We start from the raw sequence: 15235 nt of genomic DNA, 5'->3' as shown, positions 1-15235 counted from the left end.
TTCCTGCCCACTCCCAGTGCTGTTTCTTCATGATTCAGCTGAGTTCAACCACAGGAAATCTTCACGATTCTCTATATGCTTTCCTCGAAAGCTCTTACGGCATTGCCATGAGACAAAATAACATGACCAAGCTAAAAAAAACTTCTCTAAGATGCAACATAGCAAGTAATGTTTTACATCTAAACAATCACTAGATAGACATCATTTTCTGGTATTCTTGGGTGCAATGCAACTTTTTTGCAATGGCTTTTCACTTCAAACTTCATATTTTTTCTTGTCTTTGATCTTGTTAAATATGCTTTGATCTCATTAAGCAGCAAAGCCTTTAAGTGGCAAACTCATAAGTGACAAGTACTAGTTGAAATGGAAACAGAAAGAGCAGCACAACCTTTCTCTGTCTCACCTTCCCTCCATGGAGTGTGCGGGTATGGCTGGTTATTGACCTGTTTTGAGCTCTGCACACATATGGAAGGGGAAGGACAAAACTTAGCGAGCTTTGGGTTATTAGCCAAAGATGCCAAGAAATCCAAAGGAAAAGGTTTCTCTGCTCTTTCTAGAGGAGAACACAAATGAACACAAATATTGTAATATAAACATACCTTGTTCAAGAAATTAATCTGTTGTGTCAGACAATTTTTTTAATTATGAAGATCAGGGATATAAACTGCTATAAGTTTTTTAAATTGAACTGTTGTTCTGTGCATTGCAAATAAATAGATATAATCAAAACACCACAAAAAACCCCAATCTGTAATGAAAGAATATGTAAAGCACAATGGTTACTTATCTGCTTGAACTATATTTGGTAAATAGGCAAACAAATTTTGGAAGGAATTTCCTTCCTTCATAGCTCTTACATCCAGGAGTTCAGCCTCCAGGCAAAACTTCAAAGCCATGAATCCAACCATTTAAAACATGTTAGTCTGAGAACAAATGAGTCCTGGAAGAGTCCTGTTGAAAAACTTTTCCTAACAGAATAATCTTCAATGCCTTGCGAAACCACAAGTAAAAAAATGCATAAACAACTGGGTTAAGTGTAGAATTTAAATAGCCAAACCAAACCAAAGCATCCATGAGAACAGGAGGAATCATGTAATCCATAAATGGATTGGTAGCTGTAAAGAAGAAGAATGGAGTCCAGCAGATGAGAAACACTCCCATTATGATGCCTAAAGTCTTAGCAGCTTTCCTTTCTCTGCAGAATGAAATGTGGTGCTTAATTTCAAATTGCACTTTTTTTCTGCTAATTGCATTGATGGATCTTGCCTGCTTCTTGGCTATAGAGTATATTTTCCTATAGATGCACAGCATAACAAATCCAGGGATGTAAAAAGACACTATGGAGGCCACAATACCTGAAGTTTCACTAAAAAGGAGAAAGCATCCTCCTGCACAGTGGACATGATTATGAATCTTTTCTGCCCCTCTCAAGTTTAGGTCTAGAAAGATCATCCCAAAAGCAAAAGCAGCAGGGACCATCCAGCTTATACACACCATGACCACAATGACAAAAGTATTTATCTTTGATTTGTATCTTAAAGGGTCACACACAGCATAGTAACGGTCGATGGCGATGAAGGAAAGATGGAAGATAGAAGCTGTGCTCAGCATAATGTCCGTGCTGGAGTGGATCTTGCAGAAGAACTCCCCAAAATACCAGCAGTGCTCAACAGAGCGCACCATGCTGCAAGGCATGACGATGAATCCCAGCAGGAAGTCCACCGTAGCCATTGAAAGTATCAGGAAATTTGTAGGCGTGTGGAGCTGCTTGAAATGTGATATTGAGATGATAACTGTCAGATTTCCAACCACGGTGGCCAGAATAATGCAAACCATGAAGATGTACATGGAAATACGGATGCTGTTTGACCAGCTGCTCCTTATGCAAGAGCCATTTACAGATTCACAGCACAATTGCATCCTTACTGGGGTCTCAAATCAATGTAGCTATGTAGCACAGGTACTGTTTTTCCCAATTCTAAGGTACTTTTACAACTGTTATTCCACTTTCTAGATGGGAAGAGCTGCAGAGAGGAAAAAAAAGGGCATTCTAAACATCTTCATTTGGTTGGATGTGTAGAAGATTCACATTTCATTAGTTATGAAGGATAAAAATATTTTGTAATTACATTTAGCAGAATGACACTTTTATCATCTGACTTTCCTGGAAATGGGAATCTCCTGCATAATGGCTTGTCCTCACACCAGGACAGCAGTGACTCTGAGAGGCCTGCACTGGGCAATGCCTTGTCCAGTGGGCAGATGAGAAGCCCTTTTCAATATTTCCTGTTTCTGTTTTCAGTCCTAGTCTTCTTCATCAATATTAGCTGGAGTACTGTATCTCCATTTTGCTCTTGAAAATCAGTAATTTTAAATTCTGAAGCTCTCTCAACTTCTTTTTGGATACAGAGGTCTGAAACCTACAGGTCTAAAACAGAAGGCTAAAGCTGAGGAAACCATGCATGACCTCTCCTCCAGCCCTGCTCTGATAGTGATGATCAAGTTTTACTGGAAAACAGATCAAGTTTTACTGGAAAATCTTTGCAGGCTCTAGCTGTAAATAGAGATGCAAGGAAAAGATCTAAGAGAAGAAAAAACTTTTCTACTCTTTTGCTGACAAAATAAAACGGAAGAATCTGACTAATCTAAAACATTATCTGCTGTATAAGCAAATGGGGTTTTTTTCTGTTGAGCTCTAGTTTTTTTCAGTGCTAGGAGTTTAGCATTACTATGAGTATTGACTTTATTAATCTATTTTTTAGCTAAGGCACAAACATGGAGAGAAGCATTTTTAGAACATAGGTATAGTTTGCATCCAAGGACACAAATATCACTGTCCTCTTGTATAGGTAGTAGCATGCCCCTATTAAAAGTTGCTCCTTGTACAAAAACTTTTAATGGAAGTACTTAAGCACTTTGCAAGCAATATTTATGTCTGAAAAAAATCTGGTTTTCTTTTAAATAATAGAAAGCTAGTGCTATTGTGAAAAACAGAGATCATTAGCATATGTTGTTCAGTAGCACTATCATTACGGTAAAAAATCGTTGTCAGAAAAATACTGCATGGCAATTCAGCCAGTACTGATTTAACCCACTTGCTTTGGGATTTAGTTGCCCCCAGTTATTCTGGATAGAATATTAAAAAAAAAATTCTTTCCCATATTAAACCAAATGTTATTACAAGCACACCATGGCACTGGAAAGTGAATTAACATAGGCAAAAAAATATAGCTAGCAAGAACTTGACAGCTACAGCTAAACAGCCTGTGTTATACAGAGGGATTTTGCAAGTAGGGCCAGGCAGTGGCACTCAAGTGCCAGGGATAAGGTTCACCCAAAGTCACTCTCAGGAATGGGGAACATATGGAATGCAAGTATATTTATGTACTGTTTGGGGTGCTTTTCATTTCCCCTTTATTCTGCCCACTAATATTTAACACCATCTCTGTTCTTTTTCACCTCAATTTAATTATCACTTCATATACCTTTTCCTTCCATTTTTGTCAGTCTCTTCATGTTTCTTTTCCTGCCTGTCATTCCTTTTTTCAGCATGTTTACACCCAAGGCCAGATGAATATTCATTAACTCAAATTTTCAATTTTCACAGTAGAAAGAATTAAATACCAATTTAACTGTATCTACTGGGCATCATTATAAAGGCTTTAAGCCCAATAAGATTGTAAATATGTCACACAGATTTTGAACTTCGTTTGTTCTGTATAAAAATATAAATAAATTAAATTAAATGATTGCAGTAAAACACTCTATGAACCCAATCAAAAATAATTAACATATTTTCTCTAGTTTTCCTTTAAGATTTACAAGATTGGTAATTTCTCCGTGTTCTCTGATAGATAAACTTTTTAGCCTAAAGAAATATTATCTGCCCTGAAAACAGGTTTTCTTAAACCAAAAAAAAACAAAAGAGGGATTTTTTTAAATTTCTTTTTTTAATAAATGAAAGTAGAAATTCCAGCCAAAGGATGGAGAAAACTGAGATCAAGTGTGTGGCTTTGCATTACACAGAAACTAATTAAATCTAAATGTGTCGCAAACTGTTCAAGTGAGTTGAACTCTGAAGAAGTTTTCAAGAAGAAAGCAGAATGCTTTCCTTCCATCTATAGTCACAAAGGTTAAAATGCAATAAAATGGAAATACAAAGAAACATGCTCTTAAAAACCTCTTCTCTTACCTTTGTCACTTCATGCTGGGTAGAAGTCTGCTCTTGACACTCATTTGTTTTCTGCTGGTTGAGTGGCACTTCTTCCTTTTAAAGACCGTCTCAGAAGGCAGCTGATCCTCTTCACCACCATTACAGTTCTGGGTAACACAAATTTTGAGAGAACAGGCTTTTAATCCACAGCTGGAGGAGCCTCCAGAAACCCCCGTGTGTTACTGGGGCATGCTGGTGTGATGAGCAGCATTCTGAGCCATTTGACTCAGTAGCAGCTGTTGATGTGAACAGTAGCTCAAACTGTTTATTTTGTCACCCACATAGAGAACAAAATTGTGGCTGTAGCTCTCATACTGGTTTAATGGGCCTTATTTATGGGTAAATTGAATTTATTTGAAGTATGTTTACATGTTTGATTAAATGTTACAGTCATATTGTGAGCGGCCCAGAATTATCTAAGCAAAGAACAAAAGACACTATGTAGTCTACCTCCTGTAAGCTTTTAAAATATAGCAAAATACATAAGTACAGGTTGGTTACATAAGTATGTAAGATTTCCTTGAAAAGGTATAATGTAGACAGAGTGACACATTGTGTATCTACCAGCCTAGCTATGATTACTGAACAAACAGGTTTCATCTATCAGATCACCAGCTAACAGCTATTTGCAAGATACGGCTATTGAAAAAGTGTTTTAAGTAAACACCTTCTATTGGCTGTACCAGAGTCACGGATGAGAAGCATCAATTGTTTGCTCCACAAAGGATCATGCAGCCTTTTAAAACAGTGATACTGCTGAATGTAAAAAAGTGTTATTGAGATGACCATCTGCTAATGCCCAGCTAAGCTGGGTGCCTCGAGGGCATATACAACAAGGTGGGTTAAGATACTACTTGCAAATTCTTTTGATGACCTGGGTTAGCTATGTGGTAAATAGGTATGATTCGTGCTGACAAAATTGAAACAGTAATCAATATTGATACAGTAATTAATATTTGGGAATAATAAGACAGTTAAAAGTTGTAATGCCGAGAAAGAAAGGGAGAGGAGGGGCTCCACCCCTCCCTCCCTGCAGATGTTCAAGGACAGGAGGAAAAAGCAAGAGATAACAGTTACTAAAAATTAACAAAAAGAGGGGAAAATCTGGTTGGGTCCCAGGAAAATGCCAGCTATAAGAGATTTATTGATTTGATGCTTAAATGCAGTAATATGTTCGTTTTGGCTTACATTGTAGTGGCTTGGTGCGCATGCGTAACCAAAAGGTGAATTAAAGGACAAAGAGGAAGAGTAGAGGTCTTCATCAGTGATGACCCCCAAAGACTTGTGCGACCACCAAAACGAGTAGTGGAGCATGTGCAGTAAAGGTGGTGATGAGGGCAGAGGTAGAAGTGTGATGAATCGAAAATGGGAGGAGATGGCATTGACACATGGCATATAAGGGGGGAATCTTCACTTGGCAAGCTTGTTCATGAGGTGACAAGGGTCCAGAACCCTGCACTCCGTACCCCGCGGTTATCTTTTGCTTATGTGCTATTATTGGAACCAAATTATCCCTTATTTTTAATAAAATTATATTGTCAATATATATTTTCTAAACTATTCAATTAAAATTGCTGCTATCTCAAATATTGTTTGATTTTTTTATGATGGGATAATTGGGCAAACATAACAGCTACCTTATTATGTTATGTGCACAAAAATCAAAATGGGTACATACAACTCAGTTCTTTCTTTTGTCTTTTTTTTTTTTGAGGCTGCTCTCGTATATAGACTGAGGTTTTGCACTACAAGGTTCTCTTTGCTATAAAAAGAGAGTTTGACAACTAAAAAAAGTGCAGAAACAACGATCAGGCTGAGAGAGAAATCACTGGAGAGTGTTGAGAGGATATGTTGAGGAGAGGAGTCAGGTCCAATTCTTCAGAGCTGGGTGTGGTGTTTGTGAGGTCCCCAGGACACGGTGAGAGATGAGAATCTGACTCTAAGTGAGTCAGATTATTATTTTATTATATTATATTATACTAAAGAATGCTATATTAAAACTATACTAAAGAAAGATAAAGGATATATCAGAAGGCTTCACAAGAATGGTAAAGAAAAACCCGTGACTCTTCAGAGCCTCAACACAGCTGGACCATGATTGGTCATTAAGAAAAAACAATTCACATGGAACCAATCAAACATTCACCTGTTGGTAAACAATGTCCAAGCCACATTCCAAAGCAGCAAACAGAGGAGCAGCAATCCGATAATTATTGTTTTCATTCCTCTCTGAGGCTTCTTAGCTTCCCAGGAGAAAATCCTGGGCAAAGAGGATTTTTCAGAAAATATCATGGTGACAGCTGGGGAAAAGTGAAAAAGACATATTAGGTCCCAAATACTGGTCTGTGAAAGAGGCCTTCATCCTTCTGAGATGCTCTGTGCTGCCTCAGAGCCAGGCACTTCTCTTTGAGGAGTGAAGGTTTGGGCCTTGGTTACTACTGTCTTGCCACATACGCATTTTATAGGAAGGTAAAATTTAGAGGAACAAACCCATTTTACATGACTCTGTACAAGTCGTTATTCTAAAGAAGTCTGGCAGCCAGCTCATTATGGGCACTCAGTCCAAGACCATCCATGCATGCACACAGGGCTCTCCCACCACCCTCCACGCTCTGTGCCTTGAGTAACACAGGGACAAAACTCAAGGGCATTTTTTGGAATGGCAGCTCTGCTTCAAGTGCTTGTTCCAGAGGCATCTCCCCGGCAGCAACCTGCAAACCTCTGGGGGAACTCCTGGGGCTGGGGAGCCTTCTCCTGCCCTGAGCAGGCGTGCCCTGCTGCAGAGGGGCAGGCAGCAGCCAGCCATGGACGGTTGCCACCATGATATTTTTTGAAAAATCCCTTCACCAGGATTTTTCTCCTGAGAAGCTGAGAAGCCTCAGAAAAGAAATGTAAACAGTATCTGATTGCTTGGAATGCGGTCTGGAGGTTGCTTACCAACAGGTGCATCTTTGATTGGTTCCATGTGAATTGTTTTTACTTAATGACCAATCCCAGTCCAGCTGTGTCAGACTCTCTGGTGAGTCACAGGTTTTTATTATTCATTCTTGTCCAGCCTTCTGATGTCTCCTTTCTCTTTCTGTAGTATAGTTTTAGTATACCATTTTTTTTCATATAATATAATACCATAAAATAATAAATCAGCCTTCTGAGAACTTGGAGTCGATTCTCATCTCTCACCTCGTCCTGGGGACCCTCAAAACATCATAACAATTGGTGACCCCAGGTGAGTGATACCCCAACAGAGGGTGGGTTTTGCTTTGCCTCCTCCTGTGCCCAGGCTGTGTGTCTGGTCAGGGAGCCCTTCCCTCCATCTCCTGGCTTGCAGCAAAATTGCACTGCAAGACACACACGCATGGAAAGGAGTGAACCACAGATCTAGGGGGAGATGTGAGCATGGGAACGGTGATATTTAATGGTATGTTGACTGAAAGGAACATAAAGCAGAAAGTTTTGATATATCAAAACCTTAATTAGGTAATTAAGCAGGCCAAATTGTCAACTAATTTGGAGTGAGAAGGAACACTGTGGTAACAAGCTTTCACTCTGTTGGTGCAGACGCTTCAAACAGGCATTTTCTTGTGCCTTAAAGCTGATGTGGAAAAAATATTCCAAATATTTATGTCACGAAAATATTCTCAGACTTGCTCCTTAAAATATCAAAGAGAAACATGCCAAACTGTTTTTGTGAGAACTCAAAGCACTTACAAATTGCCAGTGTTTAGCAGTCTTTTGAATCTGTAGTATAGTAAAGCAGTTATACATCAAAATTCAAAGCAAAAACTTTTCTGCGAAATTGTTGCTGTGGCTTTTTTTTTTTCTAAAGAAAAGTTACATTTCTGCAATAAGTAGCTTTCAGAATTCTGGAAAAACAAGAAAGAGAGATGCCACAACGTCTAGAATACTGTGGGTGATCTACTCTCCTTGTTTGTTTGTCTTTAAAACATAAAGTAATTAAAATGGAAAACAGCACAGAAGGGAATGGAGATAGCACTTTTTTCAGACATTAAAACCAAAACATTTGAAAAATGTGTTGAAAAGTTATCTTGTCCTTCTTACACAAAACTGTGGAAGGAACACTGGAAGTGGGAAAGAACAGAAAAGGACCTGAGAATGAGAACTGTTACTGTGAAAAAAAAGTCAGGAAAGCACTGGTTTCTACTGTGATTCTTTTAGCTTGCATTTCTGTGGTCCATCAGCAGAAAGTTTCTCATTTTCACACAGTTCATTTTAAAAACTGTTTCTCTGTTAGGGGAACCACGGAGGCTGTAAGATGGCCCTATGGCTGAAGAGGAGTTTTGAAAGTGTATAACTCCACTCATCTTGTATGCATTTCTTAGGGGAAAAGAAAAAAAAGAAGAGCACAATATAAAAAAAATCTTCCTAAGTTTCCATTTACATGCTTGAAATCTGGGAGGAAATTCTCAAATTCCCAATAAGCTAGTAGTACAAAATAATTATTTCTTTATAGGGGTTAAACAAGAAGGTCTTGCAACTACTAATCTGAATGCTTCTTGTGCAAACCTGGTGCAGTTCCACTGAAGACAGTCTGAAATTAGCCCAGATTTGTACCAGAGGAATTTGGACAATAGATGAGATGATTGAGCTGTAAACATTTTCCCACGGTTCCTATTCCTAGTTTTCAGTAGAAAACATCATTTTTCCTTGCCAAGTAAAGCCAGCTGTTTATACAGAGTAAAGCAATGTTTGTGCTCTTTCTGCAAGTAGTGCTTAGGCTAAGGACTATAAATCCAAACTCCAACATAAATGCAAACCTCTGAAATGCACAGAGGAGTAAGAGATTCCAAGAAAATAATGTTTTAATAGCAAAGCAAAACACATCCATCCAAAACCAAGAAACTATCTCTGCACAGGGTGAGGGATTCTACATATTTGGTAGTCTTAGTAAGTAATGCCATAACGTGGTCCATTGCCTTCACTCTGCAGCAAAAGCTTCTCTCAGGGCTCCTGAGGGCAGGAGCAGCCCCTTTCCCCTCACTCCAGCAGGGCAAGTGAATCCTTGCAGCTGCTGCACAGAGCAGAGGCACAGTGGGGCAGGTCCCTTGTGCGTTGCCAGTGCTTCTCTGCACCCATCAATCCAACAGGAACAAACTGCAGCTACTGGCTGTAACTGCTTTGTTGGTATTTGCTGGCCTCTGAACACCACTTCCAAGAAGACAGAGGAAGGAAGCACTGAACAGTGAAAAGGTACAATCCCATTCTGCATCTTTCTGCCCCTCTAATAACTTCATAGAAAGGAAAGAGCCTTACTCTGAATTCATAGCTGTGTGTGAAAAGAGCTTTGCCCCCACCTATGTTTTTCTTTCAGCCATTGGGAATGAATGGCTTTTAAAATCATACTTTTAAATCATACTTACTGCTGTTGGTGCTATTGCTGTTCACTACAGAAAGAGCTCTGCAGAATAACAACCATTATCTTCAGTGCTAATCGTAGGAGATTCATCTTTGAAAGAAAATTACATCCCAGACTAGCAAATCAGCAGCTCACCGTATTCCGGACAGCATGCCTCGGAGATGATACAGCACAGGAGTCACTTCCTCATCACCAACCAGCACAGGCTGCAGATACAGCGTGGAACTGACTCATCCCACACCAATTCTCCCAACTAAGTGGCTGCATGCTTGGTCTGACTGGTTCAGAGCCTGCTGGAAAAATCTCATCAACAGGATGACGTAAATCTTAAATATCCAGAAAAGATAAGCATGTAATAGTGGCTTGTGCCACTAGCATATGCAAAGATGAATCAATTTGAAGCAAGCTAAAGCCAGGCTTCTTTCATTAAAAGAAGCATGCAAAGTGAAGGAAATGTTTATTGTGGTCAAGGAACACACATTAGATGGAGCTAATAGCACTGAACAGTTTTTAAGATTACCCAATATTTCACTTCCTCCTTTCAGTTTTGTGTGATGCTGACAAACTTTAACACTTTCAGTTATCTTTAAAAATTCGAATTGCCTATCCCAGAGTGGATATTACCCAAAAGCTCTAAGCACAATACTTTGACAGTGTCTGACAACAAAACTGATTAAATGACATCGTTTCCTTCTAATGAAAAATTTTGCTAGCTGTTTATTTATGATGCTCAGGTGTTTATATTATATACTTTGTAGCAGGAACTTAAGAGCTGCTGGTTTCCTATTTACATACTTCTACCATAACAGAGAACTATACCTGCAGCTCAATGACAGCATCCCCCATCCTCAAACAATAGTTTTAGTATTGCTGTGGAACCCAAGAAGGAGCATCCTTACAGGAAAAAAAAGCAACCCCAGAGAAAAGAATGACCCACTTTGGGTCAGTTTGTGTGTGTCGTTTGATGGGCTGCTTTGATGGAGAGCCAGGCCTTTCAGCTCCTGCTCCCCAGAGGTTTCTCTGAGCCTTTAGCAGGACATGTGGGCATTGGACTGCAACTTCTCCCCTGGACATTTGGGGTTGAAATAAGCTTTGGACTTAGGAAAGTATGGCACTGGCAAGGGGGCACAAAGGATGTAAGGCTGAACAAGAAGGACAACTGATGGTGAAATGAAAGTTTTGAAATGTCACATTCTGGTCTGGAAGTGTGTCTACTCTACTGGAAGCCACTGAGAGATAAAATTGCTAATAAAGACCTATATGCCAATAAATTATGTCCTCTATCTTGCCTTCTCATGGACTGTTCTCTGTTCCTTTCACAAATGCTGGATTTGACTACAGTAAACACATGCTATTTTCCTAGAAATATTGACTCTGACTGTTTCTAGTAGTGCATTTGCAAGCCCAACAGGCTGCAGATGCCAGTGCTAATGCGCTATGGGCCATTTTTAAGGGGGCAATATTCCAGGGCCATCTTTCCCTTCTGCAGCCATTTCTTGCTGTAGGAAGCAGTGATGCTGTGCATGAACATCAGCAGTATCATGGCACTGCAGAAACAGCAACACAACTAGTGCAGAAATTACCAGTGCCAGAGGCTGTACCCTTTCTTGCTGACCCTCTGCTCAGGAAGACATGCCTGGGCAGCCCACATTTTTCACCAGAAAAGCTTTATTTATCTTTTCAGTAGGTGCTGTATATCAGTTGAATACCAGGTCACTGAAGAAGAGGTAAGGGTGTACTGAAGTCGATTTGAACTTGATTTATGAGTTGTTATCAAATTCTTACTGACTAGCTAGCTCCTGACAATACACAAGACACTTAGAGGGAACAGATGGCAACAGGAGGTTCAGCTGTTTAAATGTTCCTCTACCATCTGGCATACATTTTTGTTCATACAGGTAAGGACTGGTGAAGAGAAAGCATCTCTGTCTTCTCCTCCCTCCCTTTTTTACCCCCTGTAGTCCATTTTGCATTTTGTTCTTATCTGCAATTCTCCCCTCTACTTGCAAATGTTTGTAAGTCATGAAGATCTAATGATGAGCCTTGGTAAATCAAGGAGGAATACAGGTCACATCCTTAGCAACAGAAGGGACAACAATCTATAAGAAAAGGCTCAGAAGAAAACAACTGGCTTTGTAAGACTTCCTTGGCAAAATAGAGGAGTGGTTACATTAAGTGTTGCACAACCCTAAAGTGCAAGAGGTTTCTGTTCTTGATTAGTCTAATGCTGAGCTTGGACGAATTCCTGCAAACAGAGGCTAATGTTAACATGAATAAACAACTAAAAAGTGTAGTGTAACACTGAAGATAGTCTCATAAACTCTTCAACAAAATAAATGTCTAAGTCTGTTTCTAGGTAATGATGATTGATTAAACTTAAGCTTTTATATATACACAATCCTCACACATACAGCCATCTGATACGCTTAATTTACACTAGTTATGAAAAGACCACACATATTTTTTTACTCACACCTGCCAAAAGCTTTCTGTCTTTCAGCCTAGCTACCAGGAAGTATCTCATTATTTATTAATGGCCATGTTTTTACAGTTTACTCTTCCCACCTGTAAATCAGTTAAATCAGTGTCAGATATATTTGATTTCTTCTTAGACAAGAATAATTCTTTTTTTTTTTAATGTTCCCATGAATGAATTACAATGTGTTTTCACCATTTGTTTATGGTAATTATTGCAGCCAACTTGGCATAAGAATGTCTCTGAGAAAACTGGAGAAGACAACCACTTAACAAGAAGGGGATGGGAAGAAAATAAAGGTTTGTACGTTTTTTTTGATCTATTTTTGTACACTTTGTAAACTGGGTGATAAACTAAGGTACTGGGAATGTCACAGGATCAGTGCACCTAACTTTTGTCAGGATCGGTGCTATATCAGTCACTATCTCTGAACTCTTTGGGGCAGAGTTGATGACTTCCAACCATAACCAAACCCAGTCAAGTTGTGTGAGAGTCTCCATGCAGAGGAAACTGAAAAACCCACAGATTATGACTGAGTTCAAAGCTAAATGTAGAACAGCTCTGTTTCTGCACATGCACAATCAGCAGATGCAAACTAAATGTAACCACCACTGATTTTAGTGATAGTATAGCAAACTCACTGCCCCCATTTGACTTTATTGGATCTCAATGAAAAGAGCATTAAGTCAAGATTTCTGGCTACTAGTAGAGACAAAATGAAAGGAAAAGAGAGCTTTAGGTGTTACATAGCACCACTTAGCCAGCACAGGAAGAAATGCTATATGGAAAACTTAGAAAGGTCTCTAAAAAGCATGGGAGAGTGTATCCTAAATAGTCTGTAAGTAACATGGCAATGGCATTGGCCTAGAGTTCACTGTACTTTCTTAGTTCAACTTAACTGCAACTGTCTGTCAGTACTATATTTTGTCTAAGAATTTCATAAATGTTGCAGAATAAAGATTAGCTTTTTCCAAACTCATCCATAAGTTTGACAAGAAAGTCATGCCTGAACTGCCCCTCTCTCCTGCCTGCAATGAATTTTCCCCTGAGAGCCCTAAAACTATAACTGAATAGACCTTTTTCAGTTTACAAAACTCAATCTCAGATGGCTGGAAAACACATCAAGGTGAATTGCAAAATAGAAAAATAATCATCTTATAAAAAACTGACCTTGATGTTTCCATGTATTTAACTTTGATAAGTTCAAGCGTGTCTCATACTCCTATGCTCATTTAGAAATAAATGTTCAAAATTGCTGTTACAAAAGTCAACACTTGATCTTGAAGACTATTTCAAATGTATTCAAATTATGTTTTTTTAGTTTTATGTTATTATGTTTTGCAGTACATAAGCTGGGTGACCAACTGTATGCAAATATTTATTCTCCCATTTTTCTGAAAGGGGATTTCCTAAAGATTGACTGTATGTTTGACATTAAAATCTATCCCTGCTTTGTATACTCCTTGTTAATTTTGCATCCTGACACCATTGCAGCTCCCAGGCTATGAGGTTATCAATAAACTTTAACATTAGTAGCAGCAAATGAAGATTGATAGACAAAGTTAAAATCATGCAGCTACAATGCATTTCCTATATTGTACATATTTGTAGTAGAAATTCCCTGTTACCATGAGAATATCTGAACAGAAGGTGGATTATTTCCCTTAAAGCTTTATAGTAATGAGTGGCTACAATAAATATTTTATTACTTTCACAGCTACTGGTTTTTTTTTCCAGACTGAAAGGGAAGATAACATAGTGTTGTCAGTATGCAAAGTTTCTCTTTCATCTATCAGCTGTGTCTGATTCACAGACAAACAACACTTGGCAATGTTGTCATGCTCATCTGTGGCTTCAGTAGGAGGTGGTGTTTGTCTACAGTGTTAAAAGGTTAATTTTTGGAAGGTGTACTATAATTATTTATCTGTTGGGGCTCCATGACATTTCATGGTCCATCACAAGCCACAGAGAAGAATTCCTGTATTAGCTGTGGTAAACCTTATAATAACTGCTGCTCTCTTTATTGACCTATGCAAATGATTTCTCTTTTTCAACTTTGTTGCCCTGGTGGTGGACATGGGCATTGCAAACACCATCTGGATGAAGTCAGGTTATAATTCAATTGTTGGTTAATTAGAAATTCTGCAGTTCAAATTCAGGTCATTGTCATTCTGTCTGTCACTCACTGTAACTGCGCCATTCAGGAATGGTGTCCCATACTGTCAGTAATTCACCCATGATAATGTAAGTTGTTCATAAATGTTTAGCTTTGAATTACTTGGTCTAAAAAATCACACGACCTCTGATTGTGCCTCAGTGTACCACATTATTTAATGCATAACTTGAGGTCATGATGACTTAAATATATGTGTAAGGACATGGCTGAAGAGTCATGTCCTACTCTCTTTAAAACTCCTTATTAAGATTTTGTTTCTCTATTTTTTCCCAAGGCCTCCTTACTTTAATTCAATATGCAAAATAAGTACATTAGATTTTACTCAAAGTTTCCCCAAAATTGTTACTAGTTTTACTTAAGGTAGCTGCAAGGTTTGGATCATATTTGTTTAAATTGAGTACTTTTCTACCTTCATCTGAAGCCTTGCATCAATAAAATTTATTATGAACTTGTTTTTCTTTCTGTGTGGTTAGAACACTGTGGACAGGTGGGTCTTGTTTGCTCTGGCCAGCATCAAGGTGTAAGGAAGAAATATTGATATATGAAGAGCATGCTTTTCCATCTCAGAGAGGGATAGGTCTCATTAAGATATCATCTGTAGTAGCTTTTGGGGTGGGGTCATTGACATGAATTACTTATAAACTAATTTGACTTTTCTACTCTGGCAGATCTGTCCCAGAGTCAGTAAATAATGCTGCTGTTAAAGATAAATGTCATTTGTTGCATTGGGCATTTATGACCTCTCTGTTTCTCTGTTCTGAATGTTTCTGTAATTTGCATCATTTGAAATTTCCTTTTATTACAAAACCTCATATTTTGTTACCTGAACTTTGTCTAGACAGTTGTGGCCACCAGTCACTGAGGTGAAGATCTGGTTGGCTTTTGCAACCCCTTCAGGGAATCCTCCCCCAAAAGCAGGGTTCATTGTTCTTCTGTATTGAAATGGTGGAGCTATTCTGAGGCTGCTGCAACAGTCCATGCAACTTCATCCTCTGG

At 38.7% G+C, this 15235-nt stretch overlaps 1 protein-coding gene across 1 annotated transcript; it reads right to left on the bottom strand.

The window, feature by feature from the left end:
- Window positions 1-918: 918 nt before the first annotated feature.
- On the bottom strand, window positions 919-2014 carry TAAR1 (trace amine associated receptor 1). The gene has a single exon (XM_071428642.1). The coding sequence runs from the start codon at window positions 1918-1920 to the stop codon at window positions 919-921; it is 1002 nt and encodes a 333-aa protein (XP_071284743.1). The 5' UTR covers window positions 1921-2014.
- Window positions 2015-15235: the final 13221 nt, after the last annotated feature.

Source organism: Agelaius tricolor, unplaced genomic scaffold (assembly GCF_023055355.1).
Source record: "Agelaius tricolor isolate 1412-34295 unplaced genomic scaffold, bAgeTri1.0.p SCAF_1, whole genome shotgun sequence".
NCBI lineage: Eukaryota > Metazoa > Chordata > Aves > Passeriformes > Icteridae > Agelaius > Agelaius tricolor.
Note: the sequence above shows the minus strand (reverse complement) of the source record. Positions and strands in the feature narration are given on the sequence as shown.

Excerpts from the sequence above, each read along its gene's own strand:
- TAAR1 (XM_071428642.1), bottom strand. The coding sequence starts at position 1,920 with ATGCAATTGTGCTGTGAATCTGTAAATGGCTCTTGCATAAGGAGCAGC.